Genomic DNA, 24558 nt, shown 5'->3' with positions numbered 1-24558 from the left:
ACATAAATACCATTAAAACAATAAAGATAAAAGTGAAATATTATTCTATATATTTTTTTAAAACATTTTTATAATCTGGGCATTTCTTATTTTTAAAAAGCACTCTATCTAACTTCTTTACTCATCAAGGGGGGAAAAAAAGAATCCAACTTCTTTATAAACAGAAAAGAGTAGAATGAGAATTCAACTTGTGTTGCTGCTGCTGGTGGTGGTCAAAAAAATAAAAATAAAAATGTAATACTGCTGCTGACGCGGCCGCTGCCACGAGCAGTAATAGATCTCATCAATCTCTCAGATCTTGATTTTGGTATGCTTCACTGTTACTTCCTGTCCCTTTTGTTTTAGCCTCTCTCTTCACTCGGCTGCGTCATTTTCTGTGTTGTTTATTCAATGTCCTGCATTTCTGTTGACGTCTTCCCAGTCAAATCCATGTCTTATATGCGTTGTGCGCGTTGCTTCACGTGTTTATTGTCTCGGCTATCATCAGATTCACCCTCTTCGTTAAGAAGAAGAAGAACAGCGAGATGGTCAAATGGAGGAACCATAGAAGAATACCCACCACGCTTGATCAGGTTTCTCTATGGTTTTCAGCTTTCTTACTTATTTTTCTCTTGAATTAGATGAATGTTGAATGCTGTTTCGGCTGTTAAACTTTGAACAACTTTTCTGCGGAAGTAAGTTTGCGGGACTTAAAAATTAGGTTTGGATAAGATCGTATTTTGGGTGAAAATTTGTCTGGTTGTTGTGCAGTAATTGGTGGGGTTGTCTTAGAATTCGTAGAAACTTCTGGTATTTTGAGATCACAGAATACTCCATTATCATTTATCCGTAAGCCGTCAATTCTTTCCTATCTCCATAATATAAGTTCAGGTATATCCATCTTCTCTCTCTCTCTCTCTCTTCAATCATCTGATTGCCTCTCTCTCTCTAACTTTCTGTATGTTCTCTCTCTCCACTCTTCTCTTTCTCCCCCCCTCTTCCATAACTATCCATCTATTCTACTCTACTATGATCGTGATCTGAGCTTTTTGTTATTTCATTCTGAGTATCCTCTTGCGTCATAGTGGTTCTCTGAGGATTTTTCATTTCGATTTCAGGCCAATTTCCATACGGTTCCGAAATCCCCACTTCTGTTCCATGTGTTCTTTTTCAAGGAGATTTTCAGTTTTCTTTTTTGCTTTCTTCTCTACTTAAAGTTTGGAAATTATGTAGGACAAAACTTATATATGGTTATGAACGCCCGTTTCCTGATATTTTCTTCCAGTTGCATAACATTCCAAGAGCAGTTTGCGTTATTGCTGGACTAGGACTCGGACAAAAGTTCCAAACTATCATTCTACAGTTTTTTGTTTTTGGCCAAAAATATTCTACAGTGTTTGAAACTTTCATTTTTGGACATTTGGTTATTTAATTACAAATCTAGCCTCTAAAGACAACAATTTCTTTGAAGGGGACCGTGATAGCTTGCCTTTTGGATTCGTATTCAATATCCTATTTGAGGGCAATCATATACTGTAGATCATCTGATAGATTTCCGGGGTAATTTTCTTCCAACTCATAATTCTGATCTCTTCATTGAATATAATTGTGTCTGTTGCTTTATCATGTTCTTATGGGTAGGTTTGAGTTTGCTTAGTTTAACTTCTCTTGTTTCCGGCGTTTGGTTTACAATTTAAATGAGAGGCTGTAATCAGGAGGCTTTTTATATGTGGAATCTGGATTTCTCTGGTGTTCTGTATTATGGTTGAATATGGATTGTCTCTGAAGGTTTATTGTATTGAACTGTCCCGGATTTCTTTGATGATATGACATAACTTTAAGTCCAAGGGAGGAAAAAATGGTAGAAAATCGGTTGAGATGGTTTGGACATGTACAAAGAAGACCAAGGGAGGCACCAGTGAGAAGAGTGGAACATATAACTTTGAGTCCAATTAAGAGAGGTAGAGGAAGGCCTAAGAGAACACTCTTGGAAGTTGTTGAACGTGATCTCTTAATTAATAATATTTCTAAAAGCTTGATAAATGATAGAGCACAATGGCGTCTTGCAATCCATGTAGCCGACCCCACCTAATGGGATAAAGGCTTGTTGTTGTTGTTGTATGACATAACTTCCGGGGATGGATATTGCAAATGACTTGTTGACTTTTTGCTTATGTACTTCTTGATCTTCAACGCTCATGTTCTCTTTGAAGCATAAGCTCCAGTAGCATTTCCTACACTCATTTTTATTTGTTGACTTTTGGCTTTTCTACTAAATTTTGACATTATCTTCAGGCAGATTCCTTGTCAGAGGGGAAAGAGTTGAACTTTATCTGAAAGTTAAGGAATCATTCAGAATGAGCCAGTCTAAAATCAAGCGTCGTATAGGTAAATATGAGGTGGGAAGGACCATTGGTGAGGGAACATTTGCAAAAGTGAAATTTGCTAGGAACTCTGAGACTGGGGAGGCTGTGGCTATTAAAATTCTGGAGAAAGAGAAGGTTCTCAAGCACAAGATGGCTGAACAGGTATCATTTTGCACCATTACTCAGACTATCGTTTTCCTGTTATTTCATTCTATCTAAAGAATGTATCCAATTGTATTCCATAGTTCCTAAAATCTTCCCACATCTCTCAGAATATTGCTAAATTTAGGTTTTCTTGAAGCTAGTTTTTGGGTGGGAGTTGGAGGTTGCAAATTAAAGAGGCATCTTGTTCTTTGATATGACAAATTCCTATTTAGATTATAAATTCTGTAGTAAAGCCAAGCTCGACCCTTATATGATGAAGTCAATGCTCCTTATTTTTGTAATATGTGTTTTAACAGATCAGGCGGGAAATAGCAACAATGAAGTTAATCAAGCATCCAAATGTTGTTCTATTGTATGAGGTTTGTTTGTCTATCTGATTTTACCTATTCTTGCCTTTTCGTTTTGGGAAAATATAAATCTGGACTAGAATCTTGCTTACAAGAAAGTCATTAACTATTTCATAGGACTGAATAAAGATTGTTGTTGCCTTCAGATGAGATTCCTTGTGGGCATTTTTAATTTTTCTGATGATGCTGTTGCACCTAAAACATTAATTATAGTAGTCAAAGAAAATTATGATGAACCACTGGTAGTCTGACTCTGAAAATTTCACCTATTGTAATGCTTGATGCTAAATATCATGATTTTATTTTCAGGTAATGGGAAGCAGGACAAAAATATATATAGTTTTGGAGTTTGTTACTGGAGGGGAGCTCTTTGACAAAATTGTGAGCAAATGAACCTCTACTTGTCTTATTTTATTCAATAGTTTCTTCTCATTTTCAATAAGTTCAATAATTCTTTTGGGAAAAACGATAAAAGTCTATTTTCTAATAGAGCTAATAGAGATCTTGTTCTAAAGGTAAACAATGGGCGAATGAACGAAAAAGAAGCACGTAGTTATTTCCAGCAGCTTATAAATGCTGTTGATTATTGCCATAGCAGGGGTGTCTACCATAGAGACCTCAAGGCAAGATCTTTCACCCCTGCTTTCATTACATATTTGCAGATATCAGAACAGTTCATTTGATTTAAACTAAGGTGAAAGGGTCTCTGTTTAATTCTTGTTCATGAAATTTCTTCAGCCAGAGAATTTGCTGCTAGATGCTTCTGGCCAGCTTAAAGTTTCTGATTTTGGTTTGAGTGCACTATCACAAGAAGTCAAGGTAACCATGATTCATTCTTTTTGTTATTAAGTTGATCTTATTGCTTAAATCTAGTGCTAAACCAAAAACAAAATGTAATTAAGATCTGAAAGCAGTGATGCCACAAAGGTGAGCAGGAGTAATTTTTGTAAAATGGTGGTGTTGGCAGGATGATGGACTGCTTCATACTACATGTGGAACTCCAAACTATGTTGCTCCTGAGGTGTGGACAAATGTCATATCTTGCTTCTTTCCTGTGCATTGCATTTTGGGTTTCATTTTATAGAACTTGAGCTTATAACAATTTGTTCTTGCAATGCAGGTCCTTGATGATAGAGGCTATGATGGAGCAACTGCGGACTTGTGGTCTTGTGGAGTGATTCTCTTTGTATTACTTGCAGGTTACTTGCCTTTTGATGACCCTAATCTTATGAACCTATATAAAAAAGTGAGCATTTTGAAAATTTTACTGCACAATTTCCTGTTCTTCTCAGTTTTCTGTTAATTACTTTGATTTTCATGGTCTGCAGATATCTGCTGCCGAATTTACTTGTCCCCCATGGATGTCCTTCAGTGCCAGGAAATTGATAATTCGAATTTTGGATCCTAACCCCATGACAGTAAGAAATAGCATTTGATAAGTATTCTGTCTTCATGCTGTGTCAACTTTTATGGTTAATGTCAAAACCAAAAGTGTAATTTTAATTATAAACTGCAAATTTGTAGAGTTGTTTTAGTCCCCAAATTTTTGTTGTGTATGAATTGTTTCCTAAAAATATCAAGCTCACTGTACAGGTCAGTCCTTCTGTCAAAATGTCTCATGCTTTCCTTGCAAATTTTACTGTTAATTAATCTAAAATATAAAGGTCTGTATGGCCTATTTGGTCAAAGTAAATTTAAGATACATTTATCATTCCCTGGTCTCACAGTATGATGAGATATTCAAGGTATAGATGATCAAATATGTACAGCTACTGTGGGTTGGAAGGACTAATCTACAACAAAGTTTTAGGTATTTTCAACAGCAATATCATTTGCTGCTAAAAATATAGGGACTAAAGCTAAGATGGTCATAGATTCAGGGGACTAAATTGTTAGTGTACTCATGCATTCTATGACAAATTGGTTCACATTGGTCACCTTCCTGTGGCCTAAACCTCACCAACAGCATTGGCATCAGCTAGATTTTATGATTAAATAAACCTTTTTTTTTTTTTTTGAAAAATCAGATATTGGTCATTCACCCCAACAACATAAAGCATAAGGGAAATAAAAGTTAAAAGGCATAAACAAGAAAAAAACTGAAAACTGATCTGCTATCGTTGTTTCAGTACATGCAAGTTTTGGTTTCCATTTCTGATTTATCTTAATGATATGACAGCGTATCACTATATCTGAGATCTTGGATGATGAATGGTTTAAGAAAGATTACAAGCCTGCAGTTTTTGAGGAGACAGGGAAGACCAACCTTGATGACATTGAAGCTGTGTTTAGAGATTCTGAAGTACGTTGAGGATAATCTGTAATGACTATATTTGCTAGTGCTATAAACTTCTTCATATATAACAATTTTCACACATAAAACATTTTGCCCGTGCTTGCAGGAGCACCATGTGATGGAGAAGAAGGAAGAACAGCCAACAGCCATTAATGCATTTGAATTAATTTCTATGTCCAAAGGGCTAAACCTTGAGAACTTGTTTGATATAGAGCAGGTTTGCAACCTCACGTATTAATGCTTTTTCTTGTATTCTTATTTATTATGAATCTGTAGAATTATTGAATCAGTGTTATATGAAAGTATTTCCACATTCTATGAAACGAATGAAAGCAAACATGTTTGGCTCGCCGTATTGTCTGGTCCATGCAAGTCTTTAAACTTTTATCTCTTTTGTACGCGCATTTTTTGTAATATTCAAACACAGGAAAAGCTTGATAATACTGAACTATGTAAATTGAACATAAATTTCAGTTAACTTTTTTTTAATTAAAAAAAAAACTGAACCTGATTGGCATATTACAAAGGGAAAAACTTATATATTTAACCTTATATATTTAATGTGCTTTTTTTTCAATTAAATCAAACTATGTGGATCTTTTATGTATTATTTATTCCATAACAAATTCTTTTTATTAATATTATTAATATCTTAAGATCCATTTGTTTTGTTTTGATTGGAGGAAAGTATGTTAAGTATATTAGACGAAGTACCTGAGTGTTTCCCAATAACAAAACATGTTCAACTGTAGCAGATAATTAGATTTCTTGCCTTAATACTGTTTGAGTTTTTACTACAATGTAATTGGCTACAGGCTTTGAAAAGAGAAACAAGGTTCACATCAAGACGCCCGGCGAAAGAGATAGTTAACAAGATTGAAGAAGCTGTAAAGCCTCTTGGTTTTGATGTCCAGAAGAAAAACTACAAGGTAAGTGAAAGGTGTGACACTGAGTATAAACTGGCACCGAAAGAACATAATCTACAGTTTATTTTACTTCCCAAATTTTTTTTTTATCAATCTTCAACTTTAGATGAGGCTCGAGAATGTGAAAGCAGGAAGGAAGGGGAACCTTAATATTGCCACTGAGGTAGGCGACACCACTTTCTGTAGCTCAGTGAAGTGTAAAATCATTTGTCAAGATATTCTATATTGATAATTTGGTATACTCTTGTTTTGAACAGATATTTCAAGTGGCACCTTCTCTTCACATGGTTGAGGTGAGGAAAGCAAAAGGTGATACATTGGAGTTTCACAAGGTATGTGTGTGTGTGTGTTTTACTCATTCTTTTAAGGGCAAAGGGGCAAAAATATGCAAGAAGTCATCGGCCAGAAGCATTCGATGGCTTATAGGGAGAAAAAGTTCACGAGTGTTCATGAAGTTATTTTTTTAGTGCATTTGTGATCAAAACAGTTAAATTTCATATCCATAACATAACAGCCAACATTGTTGACTTTTAATGGTTTGGTCACATATGCATTGACTAAATCAACTTCATAAGGACTCGTGTACTGTTTTTCACTTTAGGCTATTGGATGCTTCTGATTAACAACTTCTTGTGTATTTTTTCCTCTTTGCCTTTCTTTTATTTGTTTTACTTAGTTTCTGGTTGACAATCTTTACAGAGATATGTTCTATAAGTCAATAATAAATGTTAAGCTGGCCAAAAAAAAAAGATTTTCTTTTATATTTTATTATGCATATCAAGCTCCTTTTAATGCCAAATTTTGTGTTTGTGGTCACCCTTCTCTAGAGGGATTCCTTAGCACCCGGTCTTTTGGATGGGTCTTTGGTAACCACTAACCACTCAGTAGGTCCCACCTGTACCCTAATTCTCATGCTAATGGACTTATGTTATGCCTTAACCCTAAATGTTCAAGTACATTGCCATTTTTTGTACTGATAAGAAAACTCTGGTTTTTAGTTCAAGCTGCCTATTTTTATGATAAAGAATTGAACAAGGGCCTGTTTCATTTCTGTTCTTATTTTTTGTTTTTAAAAACTGTTTTGTAATATAATTTTCATAATTGGTCCCTATAGAATTGAAAACATAACTTTAGGTCCCTGTATTTTTTTTTGGTGTTTTTGGTCTCTGTACTTTTATTTTTTAATGTTTTAGGTCCTTCCAAAGTTCCTATATTTTGTTTATAAAAAGACTTAAAATAATGAAAAATAAAAATATAGGGACCAGAAACACACACAAAAAAAGTACAGGAACTAACAACAAAATGCAGGCAAAATATAGGGATCTAAAGTTATATTTTTTCTTTTTTAAAATAAAACAAAATGAAAATCTGTTTGATTATATTAATGTAAAAGTAGTTGTAGAATTGATAAATAAGCAGATAATTATGATTGCAGGCAGTTAGTGGTAGAGATTTATAATAGCAATTAGTCAAATTAGCTATATTTTTCAATAACAAAATGTAGTGTTTTTTAAAATTGAGAAAAATAAAATGGAAATAACTTTAAGATATTTCCTTTTTGCTGTTTTTAAAAACAAAAAACAGTTTTTGAAAACAGGCCCAAACTCCTCATAAAAAAAAAAAACACTTTCTCCTTCCTCTTTTTTTTTTTTTTTGGAAACTTTCTGCCTCTCTTCAGAATGCTGGTCGAGTCATAGCTTCTAGCCCATGTTTCTTTAACAATACCAGTAAAAAAGAGTTAAAATGCCCATTCCACTATTTGAACTCAGTTGAAATAACTGTTCTGATTCACCTGGCATACAGTTCTACAAAAATCTTTCAACAAGGCTTGACGATGTTGTTTGGAAAGCTGAGGACACTCAAGAAGCAAAGTAAATCTTCAGTATCGTTATTATCAAAAGCAATTTCTTGATGCCTCATGTCCTACTATGTACCAATGTCTTCAGTCAATTTTTATCCTACGTCTTTCTACTCACATGTTTGTTTGTTTGGACATAGACCCACGAAGTGCTTTCCTAGTTATTTATCGTAGGAAAGCATGCATAGTTTTATGTAACTTTTTGCTTATCAACAATCAAATTATGTTTGCCCGCCCAACGATAAAAGTGCTGCACTCCAAAAATTTACATATTTGTTCCATTTGTTAATTATATTTTTTTGGGATGAGGTTTATTTTTATTCTTAAACTTGTTTTTTCAAGGAGTGTTAGTGAGACAAATTTCCCTGTAAATCATTTTTTTAAGAGGTAAAAAATCCCTTTCATGAATCACCAATTAACTTTTCCATTTGCTCACATGCATTAACAGGCAAGACTTTGATTATATCTTTTGGTGTTAATTTATCATTGAACTCCTTTTTCAAGATCATTGGACATTCTGAATTGTTAAAATAATATTTAATAAATATTGTTACAAAATTAAATATTTTAATTTTGAATAATTAAATATTTTTATTTATAAATATTCACCCAAAATTTATAAATTATTTTTAAATATTAACAGTTTAAATTAATTTTTAAAATTTTTTAAATGATTTGTAACTTGTGTGTGAAGATTTGTAAATAATAATAATATTCATAAATAAATTACAAGAAATGATCTTATAAAAAAATTAATATTGAGAAAGTCTCTTAAATTTTATAGGTCATTGATATTTAAAATTGAAATGTCACTTTCTCAACTTTTCAATTAAGCTAAAAACATATTAAGTATAATATATCTAGGATAATTTGTACTTATTTGGATGAATGTATTACTAACTCCAGAGGTTCATCCCCACCGTTTTTAACACAAAGTAGCACAATATTAAAATATCTAAATATTTTGAATGGTGTAATATTTTGAAGAAATACTGTTAATTAATCAAAAAAATTATAGAGAAGAACCTTAAAATTTTGAGGAATTCAATCAATATTAATTTTTTTATTAGGTCATTTTATGTAGTTTGCTCCCTCCGTTGAAAAATGTAAGAGATTTTTAACCAAGTATAATCCTTCAATAAAGTAGTTATCTATTTTTAAATTAACCCTATTTTTTATAATTATCCCTATTAAATATCTTACGATAAATATCAAGTCATTCATTAATAGGGATATTTTAAAAAGAAGTAATGATTATATTTTAAAAGACTAAATATCTTATATTTTTTAACATTCAACTCCTAAAAAATTTCATACATTTTTAGATAGAGAAAGTATTTGTAAATATTATTGTTCTTATTTACAAATTTTCACATAAAATTTATAAATCATCTATAAATTTTTTGAAAAATTAGTTTGAGCTGTTAATATTTTAAAAAAATAATTTATAAATTTTAGATAAATATTTATAAATAATAATATTTAAATTATTAGATATTAAAATATTTAATATTTTAATAATATTTATTAAATTTTAATAAAAAAATTAATCATTTAGTCTCTGTGATTTTTTGACTCAATTATAACTTAATTTTTAAATTTTAACTCATTATAATTTATTTTTAAAAATTTTAATTTAGTTATAATTTAATTCTTAAATTTTAATTATTACAATTTAATCATTATAATTTTAATTATTTAAAATATTTATTCTTATTTTTGAAAATGTAATTCTAAAAGTTAAAATTACGGTGTCCCTCGCATTATTTTTTCATTAAGTGGGCCCAGAACTGAATTTTTTAATATTTTTTATTATAAAATATTATAGTGGTCTCATAATTTATTTTTTTAATATATTTCACTCACTCTCCAATCTTCTTCTTCTTCTCTCTCTCTCCCCCCCTCCCTCTCCTTCTCTCCTCTTTGGACACTTGCCGGTATGGCTTTCGGACTTCTTGCCACCTTGCCAGTCTCACTTCTGATCATTTCCCCACCTTGGCCATCCTCTTCATCAGCTTCCTCGAATGTTCTTCAGCACGCTATTTGCTCATTCACTGACTGGGGGAAAAGATCGAAGCCGCCATTGCCGACACAGAGGTCATCGTGAGGGTCACATTGTTGTCGAGGAACAAGGTTTCATGGGCACTGCTGCTCGAGTGCTACAAACAAAGATCATCGATCTTAGCCGCATTTACGTGGTTCTGCGCATGGGCTTGATGGTTCTGGACTCGACTTGATGCTGTGTTTCTAGTGAAGAAAGGAGAGACGATGTTAGTGTTTTGGCCATTTGCTATGTTTTTGGTGGAGTTCTTCTTGAGGTATGATAGTTTTATAGTGAAGCTCAGAAATTCTACTTTGCAAGGTCCAACAGTTACCATCAATTCAACATCCATGCGAACCTCCGTTTGGTCCTTCACGCTTCTTTCAATAGTTCGTCGTTAGTTCGTCATCAGACAGGCAACTCTAGCGGGTTGGAGATGATACAATCAGGTCATTGGCCACACGGTTGCCGCTCATTGGCTACTTACACCTCTGTCGATTTGTTGGAGCTGAGACCTGAGATCACGAACTGAGGCTAGCATGGAGATGATAATCATGGAGGAGACAGGAGGGGGGGGGGACAGTGAGACAAGAAGAAAAGTGTGAGATGGAGAGGAGGGAGATGATAAAAAATATTAAAAAAATAATGTGATTCTCATAAATAATATTTTATAGTAAAAATGTTTGAAAAATTGAAAAGTAGCCCCACTTACGGAAAAATGAATGGAGAAAATAGTAGGGTGAAGAAATACAAAAAAAAAAAAAAATCTTTGACATTAAAGGATGCAAATCATCCACAATTGAGTTTAAGAGCATTTATCATATTTTGTGTATAGTTTAAGAATAAAAATAATTTTTAATTTTAATTTTTTTACTAAAAATTTTAATTTGATAAAGATTATAAAGATTTAATCTTTTTAATTTTATTTTTTAAAATATAAAAATTAATATTTTAAATGATTAAAATTATTAGGATTGAGTTACAGCGAATTAAAATTTAAATACTAAATTACAATACAGTCAAAATTTTAATAATAAAATTATAATGAGTTAAAGTTTAAGAATTAATTTATAACTGAGTCAAAACTATGATAATCAAATGATTCATTTTTTTTAATTTTATTTTAATAAGATTTCAAGGTAACTAATGCTTTTAAAAAATAGTTCAAGGGCAAATTAGAAGCAAACATGGTCAGTGTCACTGCTTGTGAACCCCACATGTCATATTAGTAAAAATTGATAAAGTTAACAAGGGTCTAATAGAAGTAATTTTTTACTCCTTAAAAAAATAATTTAAAAAAATTACCTCACTTATTAATACAAAGTGTTCATAATTTTTTTTAAGAATAAAAATGAATCTTAGCGCTTTTTTCTTTTCCATCATCTATGGGAATTGTGTTCCTCACATTCGAGATTGTCTCATGGAAACACTTGAGCTTTTATGATGAAAGAAAAGAGCAAAGGGTATTAACTGATCAATTGGTGAAATGAAGCCCTACCTCTCTCTATCTTACTTCCTTTATCCCTTTATCTTTATATATAAAATGGGCAAAATTAAAATGTTTTTGTATTTTTAATTAAATAATTAATTTTGTTTATTTATATGATTTGATTAAAAATATTTTATTTATAAGGACATAGAGAGTAACACTTATTGTGTGTTTTAGTTATGACCTGTAACTTTTATATTTAAATGTTTTTTTTTCCCTTATATAAGGAGAATTTGAATTCTTGATATCTATACTCAACCCCCCCCCCATCCTTGCCACTTAAGTTAGTCTCATTTGGCTATTTAAATGTGTTTTTAAAATAGAAATATGATAGTTATTTTTTTAATTTAAAAGTATTTTTAATTTTATTCTTTATCATTTTATGTACTAAATGGATATTATAAATAGAAACATGATAGCCTCATTTTAGTTATTCTGTCTTTTTTTAAGATAACAACAAATTTAAGAGAAATCTAAACTCTTAATCCCATATTGTTGCTGGAAGTGGGAAAAAGGGATCTAACTGGATTTTTTTTTTTAAATAAAAGGGTTTTTGAAGTATGACCTTTCAAGGTTACACCGATCATAGCTCTGTAATTTTTTAAAAATATTATTATAAAATATGATAGCTCAGCTTACATAAATTTTTAATGCTAATATCAATATCAATGTTGGATATAAAGTTTTAAGTCAATATTTTATAAAATGTGATTTTTATTTAATCCTGGTATATTTTTTAATAATTCAAAAAAAGATAATCATTATGTCTTCTCTCTGTTCAAAAATGTAAGACATTTTTAATCGAAACTCATTCCCTAATAAAGTAGTTACTTACTTTTCAACTAACTATATCTTTTTATATTTATCCCTATTAAATATCCTACAATAAATATAAAGTTATCATCAATAGGAGTATTTTTGAAAAAAATAATAATTAAATACTTTATATTTTTGAACGGAGGGAGTATGAAATTATAAAGTAATGGAGAAAAAAAAGTAAAATAAAGTTTAATTGCACGGTGTTTGCTGTATATATTATTCTGTCCTTAATAAAATATATACTTTTGAAGTAGTTTATCATAAAGCTTGCAAGACGGTAAAAATCCATATCCACACACACACACAAATATTTTCAGTAATAACACCGTGTAAATTCTAGTTTCTTCAAAAAATTATTCCCTCTCATCCCAAACATATAACCTTTTTAGTTGATTTAAAATATAGGACTTGTTTCATATCATGATGTTACATTTATAATGCATTGTCAAACTACCCTTATTTAATTTATCCAAAAATAATGCAGATGAGAAAGAATGAAAGTAGGAGAAAATTATCTCAAATAAAATGGTAGTTTTGAAAAGATTACTAATTAATTTTAATGTTTTAAATTTGTTATTCAAAAAATTTAATTTTTTAACTTAATATATGTGCTTTAGTGAGAAAGATAGAATGGCAGGAGCGCCTATTTATTTGATTTTCAATTCTTTTTAAAATTAATTTTATTAATAATTAATCAGTTTTATTTATCAATTATATCATATAAAATAATCAATCATATTTAAAATTGATTACAGTAATTAACTTTTCATATAATCAATTTTTTCTGACAGACCCTATATTGGCTTTCTTTTCTTTTGTTTTGTAAGAATTATGTAGGCTTTCTTAATTGGGGTATAATTTAGTTAAAGGGGACTGAGAATCCAATTTGGGGCCTTTCAAATGATTACTGTCTTTTGAGCCAACTTTAAAATGAAATTGATTTATGTAAATTCAAATTTAGCAATAAAGATATAGTTATTAAAAAATTAACTTACAATTCATATAAATTCATTACCCATGTGAAAATGTTGGTGATAGGTTGATTCATGGCAGTTCTTTAACTGAGCCATGCCTGTGAGCCCCATTACCTAGCTCATGAAAGACAAATGAAATTTTACCCCCCCCCCCCCAAAAAAAAAGAAATTGTATAAAAAGAAAAGAAATTGGAGGCAGTCTTTGCGCTTCGTCATCTCCCAAATCGTCGATGGCTCTTTCAGCAGCTACTTAGGGATCTGTTTCCTCCGTTCAGTCTCAGTCACAGTCACAGTCACGGTATGTCTCCCTCTGTCCCGCCCTTTCAATTTATGCACTGTCAGCATCAATTTATTCGGAATTCCGTGCTAACACTGACACTAGTGGTTTGAATTCTACTCCTTCGTCTACATGAATCCTCTGCTTAGGATTTTGTTTCAAAGAGAAGTATGGTTTTAGGAATCATAATCAGATGCTAGCTGGGTAAAAGTATGAACTTGTTTTTGTAAACATCAAACCGGAACCCTTTCTCTTGTTACGTGAGGATTTGGTTATAGATGGATAGCTAAAATGTCCAAATTGACATTCTTTTTGAACTACGGGGCTAGGATTCATCTTCTAAACGAAACTCATTGGTTTGAAGATCTCAGTACGTTCTATTTTTTAATTTCTCCTATGATATTCACGGGAAGGGAATGAAGGGGCTCCTTTTGTTCGTGCATCCACGGTCTTTTTTTTTTTCCTCCCCCTTCCATCTAGGCTACTAAGACCAGTGCTTTTTGAGGAGTGGAGTGACACAGTTGTTTACACTTTTGCTGAATCTGTAAACATGCCATACTTTTTAAAGGGCTTGATTGGTCGCCTTGAAGAGAGAGGTGAGGTGGGGTGATCATTAATGGGGCGTCGACAAGTCGAGAGGGTTGAAAAAGAAATGAAAATTATAAAGAACCTGAACCTTCAAAAATCACTTAGGCCTTGTTTGGTATGCAGAATGAAATGGAATGGAATGAAAAAGGTGACTCTTTAAATGAGCAATGTTTTCTGTAACCATAAATAAACGATAGTAAGAAATATATAGTTATTGTTGAATGGTGTTAACATGGATATAACAGATATTGCTTGCCTCAAGTTTCATGCAATGAAATTCTTATTCATTTCCTTCAAGCTTACCAAATGGAGCCACAATTTGGAGTGGGTTGAAACAGAGGTGGCATGTGTTTTCACCCAAGCCATTGTCCCAGTCAAGCGTTAAGCTTTAGTTTATTGATTTCTCTTGGCATGTTCCACTCAATGTACTGTAATTTTATAATCAATTGACGATTAGAGCCAATAAAGTTGATCATATCAATACCTTTTTTTTTTTTTTTTTTCATTTTGGATTCTTTTCATGTCATTTTTCCATCCATTATGCATTTAATGCTTCTAATACTTGTATGGTTATGATTTATAGCTCCACAAGGATGTTACAGCAGCCTCGCACATCCGTAAAGTGATTTGCTATTCAATTTTGAAAACTAGCTTCTACAGATAATAGGTGCAGAACTATATTATCTTAGGTTGCATCAAAGATGGTTGGGAACTATCCAGTCCATGTCTTAACATTGCCAGCTACTTTTCCTCCATCTTTGATGTCCCTACCTGGGAATTTTTCCAATGGAATCCCTTATCTTCCTTGTAGACCCCAAACAAGATTCAACAGAATAAAATCTATGTCAGCTGATGCGGGGCCTGGAGAAACATCATCTACTTCGGAAGCAACAAATCCTCTAGCTGTCATTTTAGACCTTCCTCGTGCTGTTTGGAGACAAACACTACGTCCACTAGGCGATTTTGGTTTGGTAAAGGAGCATCTGGGAAGGAGGGGTTGGACTACTTTTAGTATCTGGTTCAGTTTTACTTGCTCTTAGTTTAGCCTGGTTGAGGGGTTTCCAAATACGATCCAAATTCAGAAAGTACACGGCTGTCTTTGAGTTTGCTCAGGCTTGTGGTATATGCACTGGAACACCTGTAAGGATCAGAGGGGCAACTGTTGGCAATGTCATTCGTGTTAATCCTTCCTTAAAATGTATTGAAGCAATTGCAGAGGTGAGTTTCAACGCTATAATCTTTTAAGTTTGTAACCTTGTTCCCACTCCCTTTGTTGACATGAAAATGTTGAAATTTTGTTTGGGTTTGGAAACATATGCTTCTGTGTAGATTGAAGATGATAAAACAATTATACCACGAAATTCGCTGGTTGAAGTTAACCAGTCGGGTCTTCTCATGGAAACTTTGATCGACATTACACCTCAAGATCCTATTCCAACACCATCAGTTGGACCTCTTGACCCAAAATGTTCCAAAGAAGGTCTCATTGTGTGTGATCGAGAAAGGATCAAGGGTATGAGGGAGTTAGTTTGGATGCATTGGTTGGGGTATTCACCCGGCTCGGACGAGATGTAGAGGAAATTGGTATTGCCAATACTTATTCATTGGCTGAAAGAGTTTCTTCTGTTATTGAAGAAGCAAAGCCACTTCTTATAAAGGTGTGATGTAATCTTCTCATATTACTGTATCCATTAATTTTAATGCTCCAATTTCTTTGTTGTCTTTAACAGGACGGCCATTCCTCTTGGAATTTTCATTTTTATAGAGATCTGAATGATAGACTTGATGATGTTGCTCTTTTGCTGGACATACTTGTTCTTTTCCATGTTTCTTTTTTGCTTAACAGAAAGATTTGGAATTTGGATTCTTGAGATTCTTAGTACAAGCACATTTTCTTATTATTTGTTTATATGGCGACTCGAGACTCCTTCTAATGCAAAGCTATTTGTTTGTTTAATGGTACTTAATAGTAATAATGAAAATGATTTGCCTCAAACATTCCAATAAGGTTTTATCACTAAATGTTTTTGTAATTTGTTTGGAGAGGGGATTCATTGCCCTCTGTTTCATACCTATTTGCATCATTCTCTCTTCTTGTTAATAAATTATTTTTTTCATGTATAAAAAAAAAATGTTTCACAGACAAATAATCATCCTGTTTTGGCTTTGCTGAAACGGATTGGCAAATTTGTAACCGGCTGTTTAGTCTTTGATGGGAGCTGCATTTGCCACACCTTTAGGAGAGAATTCCCCCCGCCCCCAACAATTTTTTTTCTTTCTTTGTGGGTTGGAAGAGGGGAATTGTCCCTTGTGGATCTTGAGAGGGATTGGAGTGGTCGTTTCAGTTGAAGAGTCTGGTTCATTTTCCGTTGTTTTCTTTTTGCTTGGGCCTTTAGGGGTGATATTTTGTCTCGTGCTTGTCCTCTTTTGTTTTGTCCTCTTGCAAGCTTGACTTTTGCATGATGATAAATGACATATCAGCATCTGCCAATGTAAGTCTGTAGTCGTTAAGTTGTTATCCCCACTTTAAGTCTTACAAATATGTTATGTTGAACCAGAACAGGAAAATGCCTTAGAATTATTTTCTTGGAAGGGATGGCATGGGAATTTTTACGTTCTCCATATCTTTATGATAAAATATTCAACACCCCTATGTTTGCCGTAAAATGTCAAATTGTAGAAATGTGATTGGGCAATTAGGATCTCAATTGGATCTTGACATTCTTAGTTGTGAATGTGATCACATTCTGGACAGCTAACATTTCATGTTCATTATGTTTAGTTAAAATACTCAATTTTATCTTCTTGCTTCTGTGTAGACTTAATTTAATATATTTAATTATGGGGTATTCACTACAGCGTTCACAGTAGTTATTGTGGACAAATTAATAGTGTGAGTGAACTCTAGGGAGTTTTTTTATGCACTAACATTTCTGGTATCTTTGTACTTTCTCCTTGTTGTGACTAAATGTTGTTTCCTTTTGAAATAATTATATCACTCATTCTCATCCCATATATTTGGCTTTGATTTAGTGATTTCTCAGATCAAAGCCATGGCTGATGATGTGCAACCTTTGTTGGCTGAAGTTCATGAGACTGGTCTATTGAAGGAGGTTGAGAATTTGACCCAAAGCCTTACACAAGCCTCTGAAGATTTGAGGTTAACTATAGAAACCTCTCTGGCACTTTTTATCTCTGTTATATCGTTCCTGCATACGCATCCTTGTAGTACATTGTTACTAGTAGATAAGATGCCAGCTGTTATGTCAACATTATGTTCTTGAGAGAGATCCTGAATGAAGAGACTTGGGAAAAGGGGTGAGTGGCAAGGAGGCAGTTTATTGTGGTCCATCTAGGGCATGTATAGAAAATAAGGTTTATTTGGGTTAGGCGTCTTCAGTGATTTTATGTAGGTGAGTGCACACTTGTGGGTAAGTATATGCTGTAAGAGTGGTTTATAGCATAGGATTTCTGATTTAAAATGAATGCTAATATTTTACTTGCCAAAATGATGCTTTAGTATTTTTACCACTTATAACTTCTTTGTGTAAAATGTAAAAATGCATGACCTCAAACAAGTCTTCAATATATACTAGAAAAAAGGAGCAAAGGTTCATAAAAGTTTTAAAATGAGAAGGCTTGTGATTTTATATTATTTCATGTCACAAACACAGCCTCTTAGGGTTTTTTTTTTTTTTTTGTGCCAACCATCTGGTTTCTTTTCTTTTCTCCCTTTTTTTTTTTTGATAAACATAGGAAAACCATCTGGTTTCTAATTCCACTATCTATGGAAGGTGGCTCTCCACACAACCTTTTTTTTGTCCACGAGGAATGCATAGGCTTAGGCTTTACTTGAAGGTTATTGGGCCCCTTCTACTTACTCAATCGTCGTTCTACTGTTGGTCATCCTGTTAATTTATGTTCTGTTGAATATTTCAATTTCGTAGTAAGGATTTATTGAAATTAATAATAAATATTGAAATTAATTATGATAAATATTCCATTTGAAATTACATATTAACTGAATTTAAATTTATAAATTATAAATCAATTTTAAAATAGTATAGAACCTCACTGCACTGGGTCTTCATCTATGTTGACCTGTGCGTACTTGAGTAGTTGGTGAAAGCTGCACTTCATTTGGAAAATGGGGTACAAACTTGAATCACATTTCGAAGTCTCTGCTCTTGTGGGTTTCTCTGCTGCAGCTCTAACTTAGGAATGCTGATTCTACCTACCTGGCTCACCGACCCCTGTGATCAGGATGCAAATGCACCATGCTCTGAAATGTGGCATCCAGCTCGTAGATCAAAGTTAGATGCATCTTATTTAGTTACTATGGTTGAGAATTGTGCACAATCAGGACTCTACACTAGCTGTATCAAGATTGAAATGTCCTTTTTTGTTTTTTGTTTTTTTTTCAGTTTGAACATAAGTGGATAAAGTGATGACCCTTAGATTAAGAATATAGTTTCGAGATATCCAAACTTGGTGTAATTACCCGTTATCTGTAGCCTATAGGTCTTCATTCTCTTACCATATTCTATTTTCATTAAGATCCATGATATTACAATGAAGAAAGTACATATGGTAATACAACATGAAGACACACTCACCTATGTGCTGAATGATAAAATCATTTATCAGTCCCATGAGAACTCTAAGATAATTCTAAAATTTCATTTACTCTTTACTTTTATCCTGGAAAAATATATCATGACAACTAAGGTCATCCTATGTTTATACAGAAGGGTACATTCGTCCATCATGACCCCTGAGAACACTGAACTTATTCGCAAGTCTATTTACACTCTCATATTTACCCTGAAAACATTGAGGCAAGGCTGTAAATTTGGAAATCTCAAGTAAATTTAATTAATTACAAATAATTTGGCTGATTCTGTTCTCATTTCTGTTGCATTGTTGCAGAATATTAGCTCTGATATATTGGGTTTCGCTGGTGATGAGGCTACAAGAAGGAATTTGAAATTACTTATCAAGTCTCTCAGCAGGTTATTGTAAGGTCCAAGTAAAATAAAATAGGTTATAACAGGTGATTACTTTCTTGCAATGCATTTTATCAACCGCAACATTGGAGCATTTCAAAGTATCTTGTACTCCTTTCTGTAGCTGTTTCTATGGTGCTACTACCCAAGATTGTGACATAGAAGCACTTTTGATGATCTTCAAGAACAGCAGATTTTATTGATTGAGGCAGCCGAGTTGACGATATATTTTCTCCATCTAGAATATATAAAAGGTGAATCTCAATGGCTTGTCATTCCCCAATTAAATCACTTAGTTGAGAGAGTTCGATGACAGGCGCTTGGCATCAAAGTGTTTCATGAATGCAATTGCAATCTTTGGGATCAAGAAATTGATCAGTGCATGATCATTTCCTTTTACTGTCTCATGTTAAGAAGATTTTTGGAATTTAATGTTATGGAAGCATCTTCATCTTCATTTTTATAAAAATTATTTCAATCCCTGTTACGTAGGCAAGTGGCTACTTGTGCATTTCCTTCAAGCTAATATTTTTGGTGATACGCTCATGAATCTGAGGTGTACCGTCTCGTAATGTATGCATTCTTTAATCAATGTGTACGATTTTGGAATTTAGAACTTTTATTTAGTAATAAATGTTACAACTTATCATGAATAAATCATCACTTGTGAGTGGTCTGTTTCCTATGAGCATGTATTCAAAGAGGCAAACTCTAGCACCAACTGGTTAGCTAAAAAAAGCTCGTCAAATGAAGGATCACGTTCTATTTTTCGTCACATGAAATAAAGAGAATGAGCAAGTGCAAAAAGAAAAAATAACTAGCATATATTGTAATGTGTTTCATGTTTCTCATTTTGGAAGTATTACAGCTCTCAAATATCCACGTTCATTGTAGATTGGATTAGGCTTCTCTTATGTTCGCTCCCAAAATTTGTTGCTAGCACGTTCTTCCAGATGTTACTACTTCAGAATGTTTTCTGACAGAATGAACTAGTTTATTTCTCAGGTGCCCAACTAATTTTCATAATACAAAAGATAAAAATCAAGACTAAGCTGAGCTTTTACTGTGCTCAAGCTCAACATTATTCGTTTAACCTCTCCTGACGAACACAATCAAATAAAACTAATTCTTGTGTCACAAGCATACTTTACAAGACCTAAAGGACCATCAAAGCACAAGAAGACTGCTGCAACATGAAGACATCTGGCTCAATAAAAGCATGGCATTGACAGGATTCATGCGTTGCAATGTCTTGAATCAACAAAATGTTTCAAGAGTTTTCTAGCAGACGATAGAGTTGGAACTCTTGCTGCTTAAAGTACCTTCGATCCTCATCGTCCACAAGAACAAGATTCAGAAAATATTTCACACTAAACTTGTTATTGATGTTGCGGTAGGTGGGTGTGAGCTCATACGGACTGAGGAACAACCTGATGGGAATTGATTCTCCTGTAAAAAGAATGATCTTCAGTAGCATTCCTTTAGAGAGATTAAATGAGAAATAATTAGACAATAGGTTATATTAAAGATCAGGTGGCCCATGGTACAAACAAACATGCACACAACATATCTTATCGGTATTACAGCTAGCAGTGTAAAAGAGCTGCTCAAATTTGGCTTGCTTTGTCGATTTATATAAATGCATACAAGATAATACACAACGAGTTATACGAGTTTTATGAGTTTTCATTATACTTGAGAAAAAAATTATGATTTACAATATCCATATCAATGTAAAATATAATATCTACAGCAAATCACATTCTTTGCAAATCTTGATTAGTGTAACTCATTATTCAATTGTGTTGTAATATACATGACGCTCCACCTAGTTTATACAAAATATACATGATTATATATGTCATTTGAATGTTCATATTAATTTTAATTTTAAACAAGATAAGCATCAAATTTCAAGATTAGATTAAATGTTTCATGTTTTTGAGCTAAATCAAATTCTTAAACAACCGAACTTGAACTTGAACTTCAAGATTAGGGCTCGGGAATTTAATCCTTGTCGTCCTATTTTCTTCAGAAAAGAAGGTCCAAGGTAAGGTAACAGGTGTGATCCTTGTCCATATATGAAAATCTCATGATATGTAGTGGTGGATATATATCAGATTCAACGTTCATGTTTTTCAAGACAAGCATCATGCATATGAATACAATATGACTATTATTTTTATAAGGAAAAGGTTAGTGTATATATGCATACCTCGGACAGGCGCACCGTCCATCAGTTCATATTTTGCAAGGGTCTCAGTTTCCACGTAAGTGTTGGTCCCTGATCCAGTTGACTCTCTACGCCTTATCTCAAGCTCCATGTTTTTTATTTTGATCTCACCAGGAGAAAATATATTTTGCCAATGATGACGTCCTTCAGATGGTACCTGTCAGTTTTTGAGTTACAAAAATGGGACTCACCTCTGACATTACATGAAAACATTGAAACTTGCTATTTATGAAGAGTTTATTAATACTTACTTGCTTTTACTGTATTCAAATTCTATGTGCAAGCAGTCTTCGATTCCTACTTCCATCTGAATGAGACATCAAAATGAAGAAAAATAAGGTCAATGTTAAGCAATAGCATCTTTCTCGTAGAGTTCTAGAGGATATCAAACATATTAACTTATGCTTTTGTAACATAGAAAAGCATAGGGCCACCGACAGCTGTGTCCACAAATTCCTTTTAGGAAAGGTGAGGACTAAGAAAATGAAAATTGATCGAAGTGGATTTTTTTTTTCTTTTTTTATATAATAAAAGCATTAACAGATCATGCAAAGGGATGGGCATGTATTGGACAGTGGGACCTAAAAGATAAACCTGCTACTAATTCAAGAAATAATAAGACAAGCAAAATACATTCAGCCTAATTGAAAATGCCACTTCAAGCAGTTGCAGGACATGGGCAAAAAATCTTCCCAGTTCACTATTTTCTTTTTTTTCAGCCAGATTTCTAGTTCACTGTTAATTTTAAGCATAAGGAAAAATCTCAGTATTAATTGCCTATCAAAATTGGCTACTAAAGATATACATGAATAGATAATTTTCATCCTAACCTTAATGCTATTATTGATTGCTGGAGGTGGACTATAGTTGCGAACCTGATGAAGAATGAAAGTAGAAAGTGGGTTACTTCATATACTTTTTCTGCAATAATCTGAAAACATACATATGAAAAAGAAATTTCAACAGTAATCACTCCAACAATAGAATATATAATCTTGTCATAGAAGGATGAAGCAAGATGCAAGATAATGAAGTTTAAAAATTAAAACCAAAAAGATCCTCTGTTAACTACTCAATATCATTATACAAGGCCGATAAAGATGATGATGATATGGCAGAAAGTGCATGAATAATTAAATCATGTGAGCGAATTGTGGTATTAGGTATCATATAGCTTAGATTTCAGGTCCATGCATTGCACAAAACTTAGGGAGCAATACACATTTTATGGCTTGTAAGTAGTGAAATTACTAGAAATTTTATTAATATATAAATATAGATGATTCAAACACCCAGTAATGAACAAAAGATATCACTAATAAATACAAGCAAAGCAGTGAAATCCATAAGAATAAATGAGACAATTATATAGGAGGGACTATGCCAATCCTGATTATAAAACAAAATTCTTCAGTACATACAGACACAAAACTACTTACCACAAAATCCAGGTACTCCACATGTTTGCTGACAAAATTTTCGACTAATTGTCACCTTCAAAACATACCTGCATGTTTTGCCCAAAAAAAAAAAGCGGTTCATTTCTCTGGTTATCTTCATCTCTTCAACCTTTGATTTATTAAACTGTAATAACATTCAACACTGACAACAACTTGAAACCCAACCCCTGAAGTATTGGAAACATTAAAATTGTCTCTTTGGTTTTTTGGAAAGATACATGATTAGCTAATTATTACAGAAAAAGTAAACGAAAGGCACTTAAGCAACACAGTAAAATTTGCCAACAGGATTTCTTTGCCTAGAAAAGAGGTATGAGGAGCTCTTTTATCCATCCCACTTCTCATGCGGTTTTACTTTTGTAGGATCAGTGCTGTAGTTAAATAGTGCATACAAGATAACTAAAACAATTACAGAACTACCAAACATGATGCTGAACACAGTGATATTAAGTTGGATAAATTTTGATATATTCTGTTCAATAAAATTAATCATAGCAATTATGTGGGCATTCTCCAGTTTGTTTGTTTTTTTTTTAATTAAAAGAGAATTATTGATGAGAAGAGAGAAAATTACAAAAAAGACAACAAATCTTCTCAACGCAAAAGAAAATTCTCCAGATTCTAAATCGAGAGTGCTCTATTCCTTGGAGATCCACAAGGGACACCCCCTAGAAGACGTATTAGCCAAAAATACATAGGGGGCAAAATAAAATCCTCTCTGAAAGATGTGGCAGAAGACATTTGATTAAACATGGGCCCATTTCACCAACCAAAGAAAGAAGAAAAAAGAAAGAAGAACACACTTGCATTCTGCTCCAACCAAAGAAAGCACAAACCAACCAACAAAGACTGCATTGCATGCTTTGCTGGCAAAGAACTTTAAGCTCCTTATGACTCCCAAATGTGCAGCTGATTCATTTCTTTCTTGTTAAATAACAACACACACAACAGAGAACACCTGCTGGTACACACTGAAAACATTCAAATGACATTTTTACCAATAAATATTGTTTCCAATCAATGAGCAAAAATCTAAAAGTCCAAACAAATTCAACCAAAAGGGAAAGGAAAAAACAGATTTAGCTTGCAAGGACTAACGTAGTTAGATCAAATTGTTGATTTGATGGATAGTTGAACCCAAATTGATGAGCAAAGAATAAGGTGCTTTTATAAAATACAAAGTTGTAGCTGGTCATCCAACTTCGGCTTAATTTATGATTTATGATAAACGTGACTATTCTATAAACAATCCAGCTCAATCCCATCATAGTGGTGGAATGTTTAATCTAATCATATAAGAACCATGCACGTATAAGAATATAAAGGAACAGTCAGAGCTTGATTAAATTATTTTGTTTGCATTTAGTATTTATAACTTCTAACTTCTGCAATAAGCCCATATCATACATCCATAAAAAATAAAATAGCCATCATTGCACTTCCTCAGTTGGACACTATTGTTTTCTGACAATACAAAGTTACAGCACCATGAAGGAAATAAGGAGAAAATGAAAATTTACAGAAATTCATGCTTACCAAGAAGTTGGAAAAATATCGTACCTAAGCCTTATGTTGCCTCCATTGTATGATTCATATGGCATCTCAAACAGTAGAGAACTCAAAAGGATACGTTTTCCTTTCATATAAATCCCCAGGAACATCAGCTCACGAACTGCAATTAAAGATTTTGTGGAATATCATACCAATTGTAGACAGTGAAATGTAAAAAGGATA

General features: G+C 32.9%; 1 protein-coding gene and 2 pseudogenes across 5 annotated transcripts; 2 read left to right on the top strand and 1 right to left on the bottom strand.

Moving 5' to 3' along the window:
* Nucleotides 1-426: 426 nt before the first annotated feature.
* LOC129297940 (CBL-interacting serine/threonine-protein kinase 3-like) lies at nucleotides 427-8211 on the top strand. Of its 5 annotated transcripts, none has more exons than XM_054936283.1 (16): nucleotides 427-572; nucleotides 1451-1539; nucleotides 2279-2507; nucleotides 2807-2869; nucleotides 3167-3238; nucleotides 3373-3480; nucleotides 3596-3676; nucleotides 3825-3878; nucleotides 3978-4103; nucleotides 4186-4275; nucleotides 5037-5159; nucleotides 5260-5370; nucleotides 5969-6082; nucleotides 6186-6242; nucleotides 6337-6411; nucleotides 7883-8211. In XM_054936283.1, the coding sequence occupies exons 1-16, from the start codon at nucleotides 525-527 to the stop codon at nucleotides 7952-7954; spliced, it is 1512 nt and encodes a 503-aa protein (XP_054792258.1). In that variant the 5' UTR covers nucleotides 427-524; the 3' UTR covers nucleotides 7955-8211. The 5 variants fall into 5 exon arrangements, with proteins under 5 accessions (XP_054792258.1, XP_054792262.1, XP_054792261.1 ...); XM_054936286.1 differs by having other exon boundaries at nucleotides 554-572; nucleotides 2275-2507; XM_054936284.1 differs by lacking the exon at nucleotides 427-572 and adding an exon at nucleotides 900-937 and having other exon boundaries at nucleotides 2275-2507.
* A 5234-nt stretch (nucleotides 8212-13445) lies between these two features.
* LOC129297941 (protein TRIGALACTOSYLDIACYLGLYCEROL 2, chloroplastic-like) lies at nucleotides 13446-19730 on the top strand (annotated as a pseudogene).
* Nucleotides 19731-19930: 200 nt separating this feature from the next.
* On the bottom strand, nucleotides 19931-24496 carry LOC129297939 (vacuolar protein sorting-associated protein 26A-like; annotated as a pseudogene).
* Between the last annotated feature and the right edge of the window lie 62 nt (nucleotides 24497-24558).

The sequence above is a fragment of the Prosopis cineraria genome, unplaced genomic scaffold (assembly GCF_029017545.1).
Source record: "Prosopis cineraria cultivar Desert tree isolate PC_DT_omini unplaced genomic scaffold, ASM2901754v1 PC658, whole genome shotgun sequence".
NCBI classification, from domain to species: Eukaryota; Viridiplantae; Streptophyta; class Magnoliopsida; order Fabales; family Fabaceae; genus Prosopis; species Prosopis cineraria.
Note: the sequence above shows the minus strand (reverse complement) of the source record. Positions and strands in the feature narration are given on the sequence as shown.

Bases quoted from the DNA above. Each gene is read 5' to 3' on its own strand.
- LOC129297940 (XM_054936283.1), top strand. From the start codon at position 525: ATGGTCAAATGGAGGAACCATAGAAGAATACCCACCACGCTTGATCAG. The intron at 1,540-2,278 runs GTAATTTTCTTC...ATCTTCAGGCAG, and splicing joins TCATCTGATAGATTTCCGGG to ATTCCTTGTCAGAGGGGAAA. The intron at 4,276-5,036 runs GTAAGAAATAGC...ATGATATGACAG, and splicing joins TGGATCCTAACCCCATGACA to CGTATCACTATATCTGAGAT.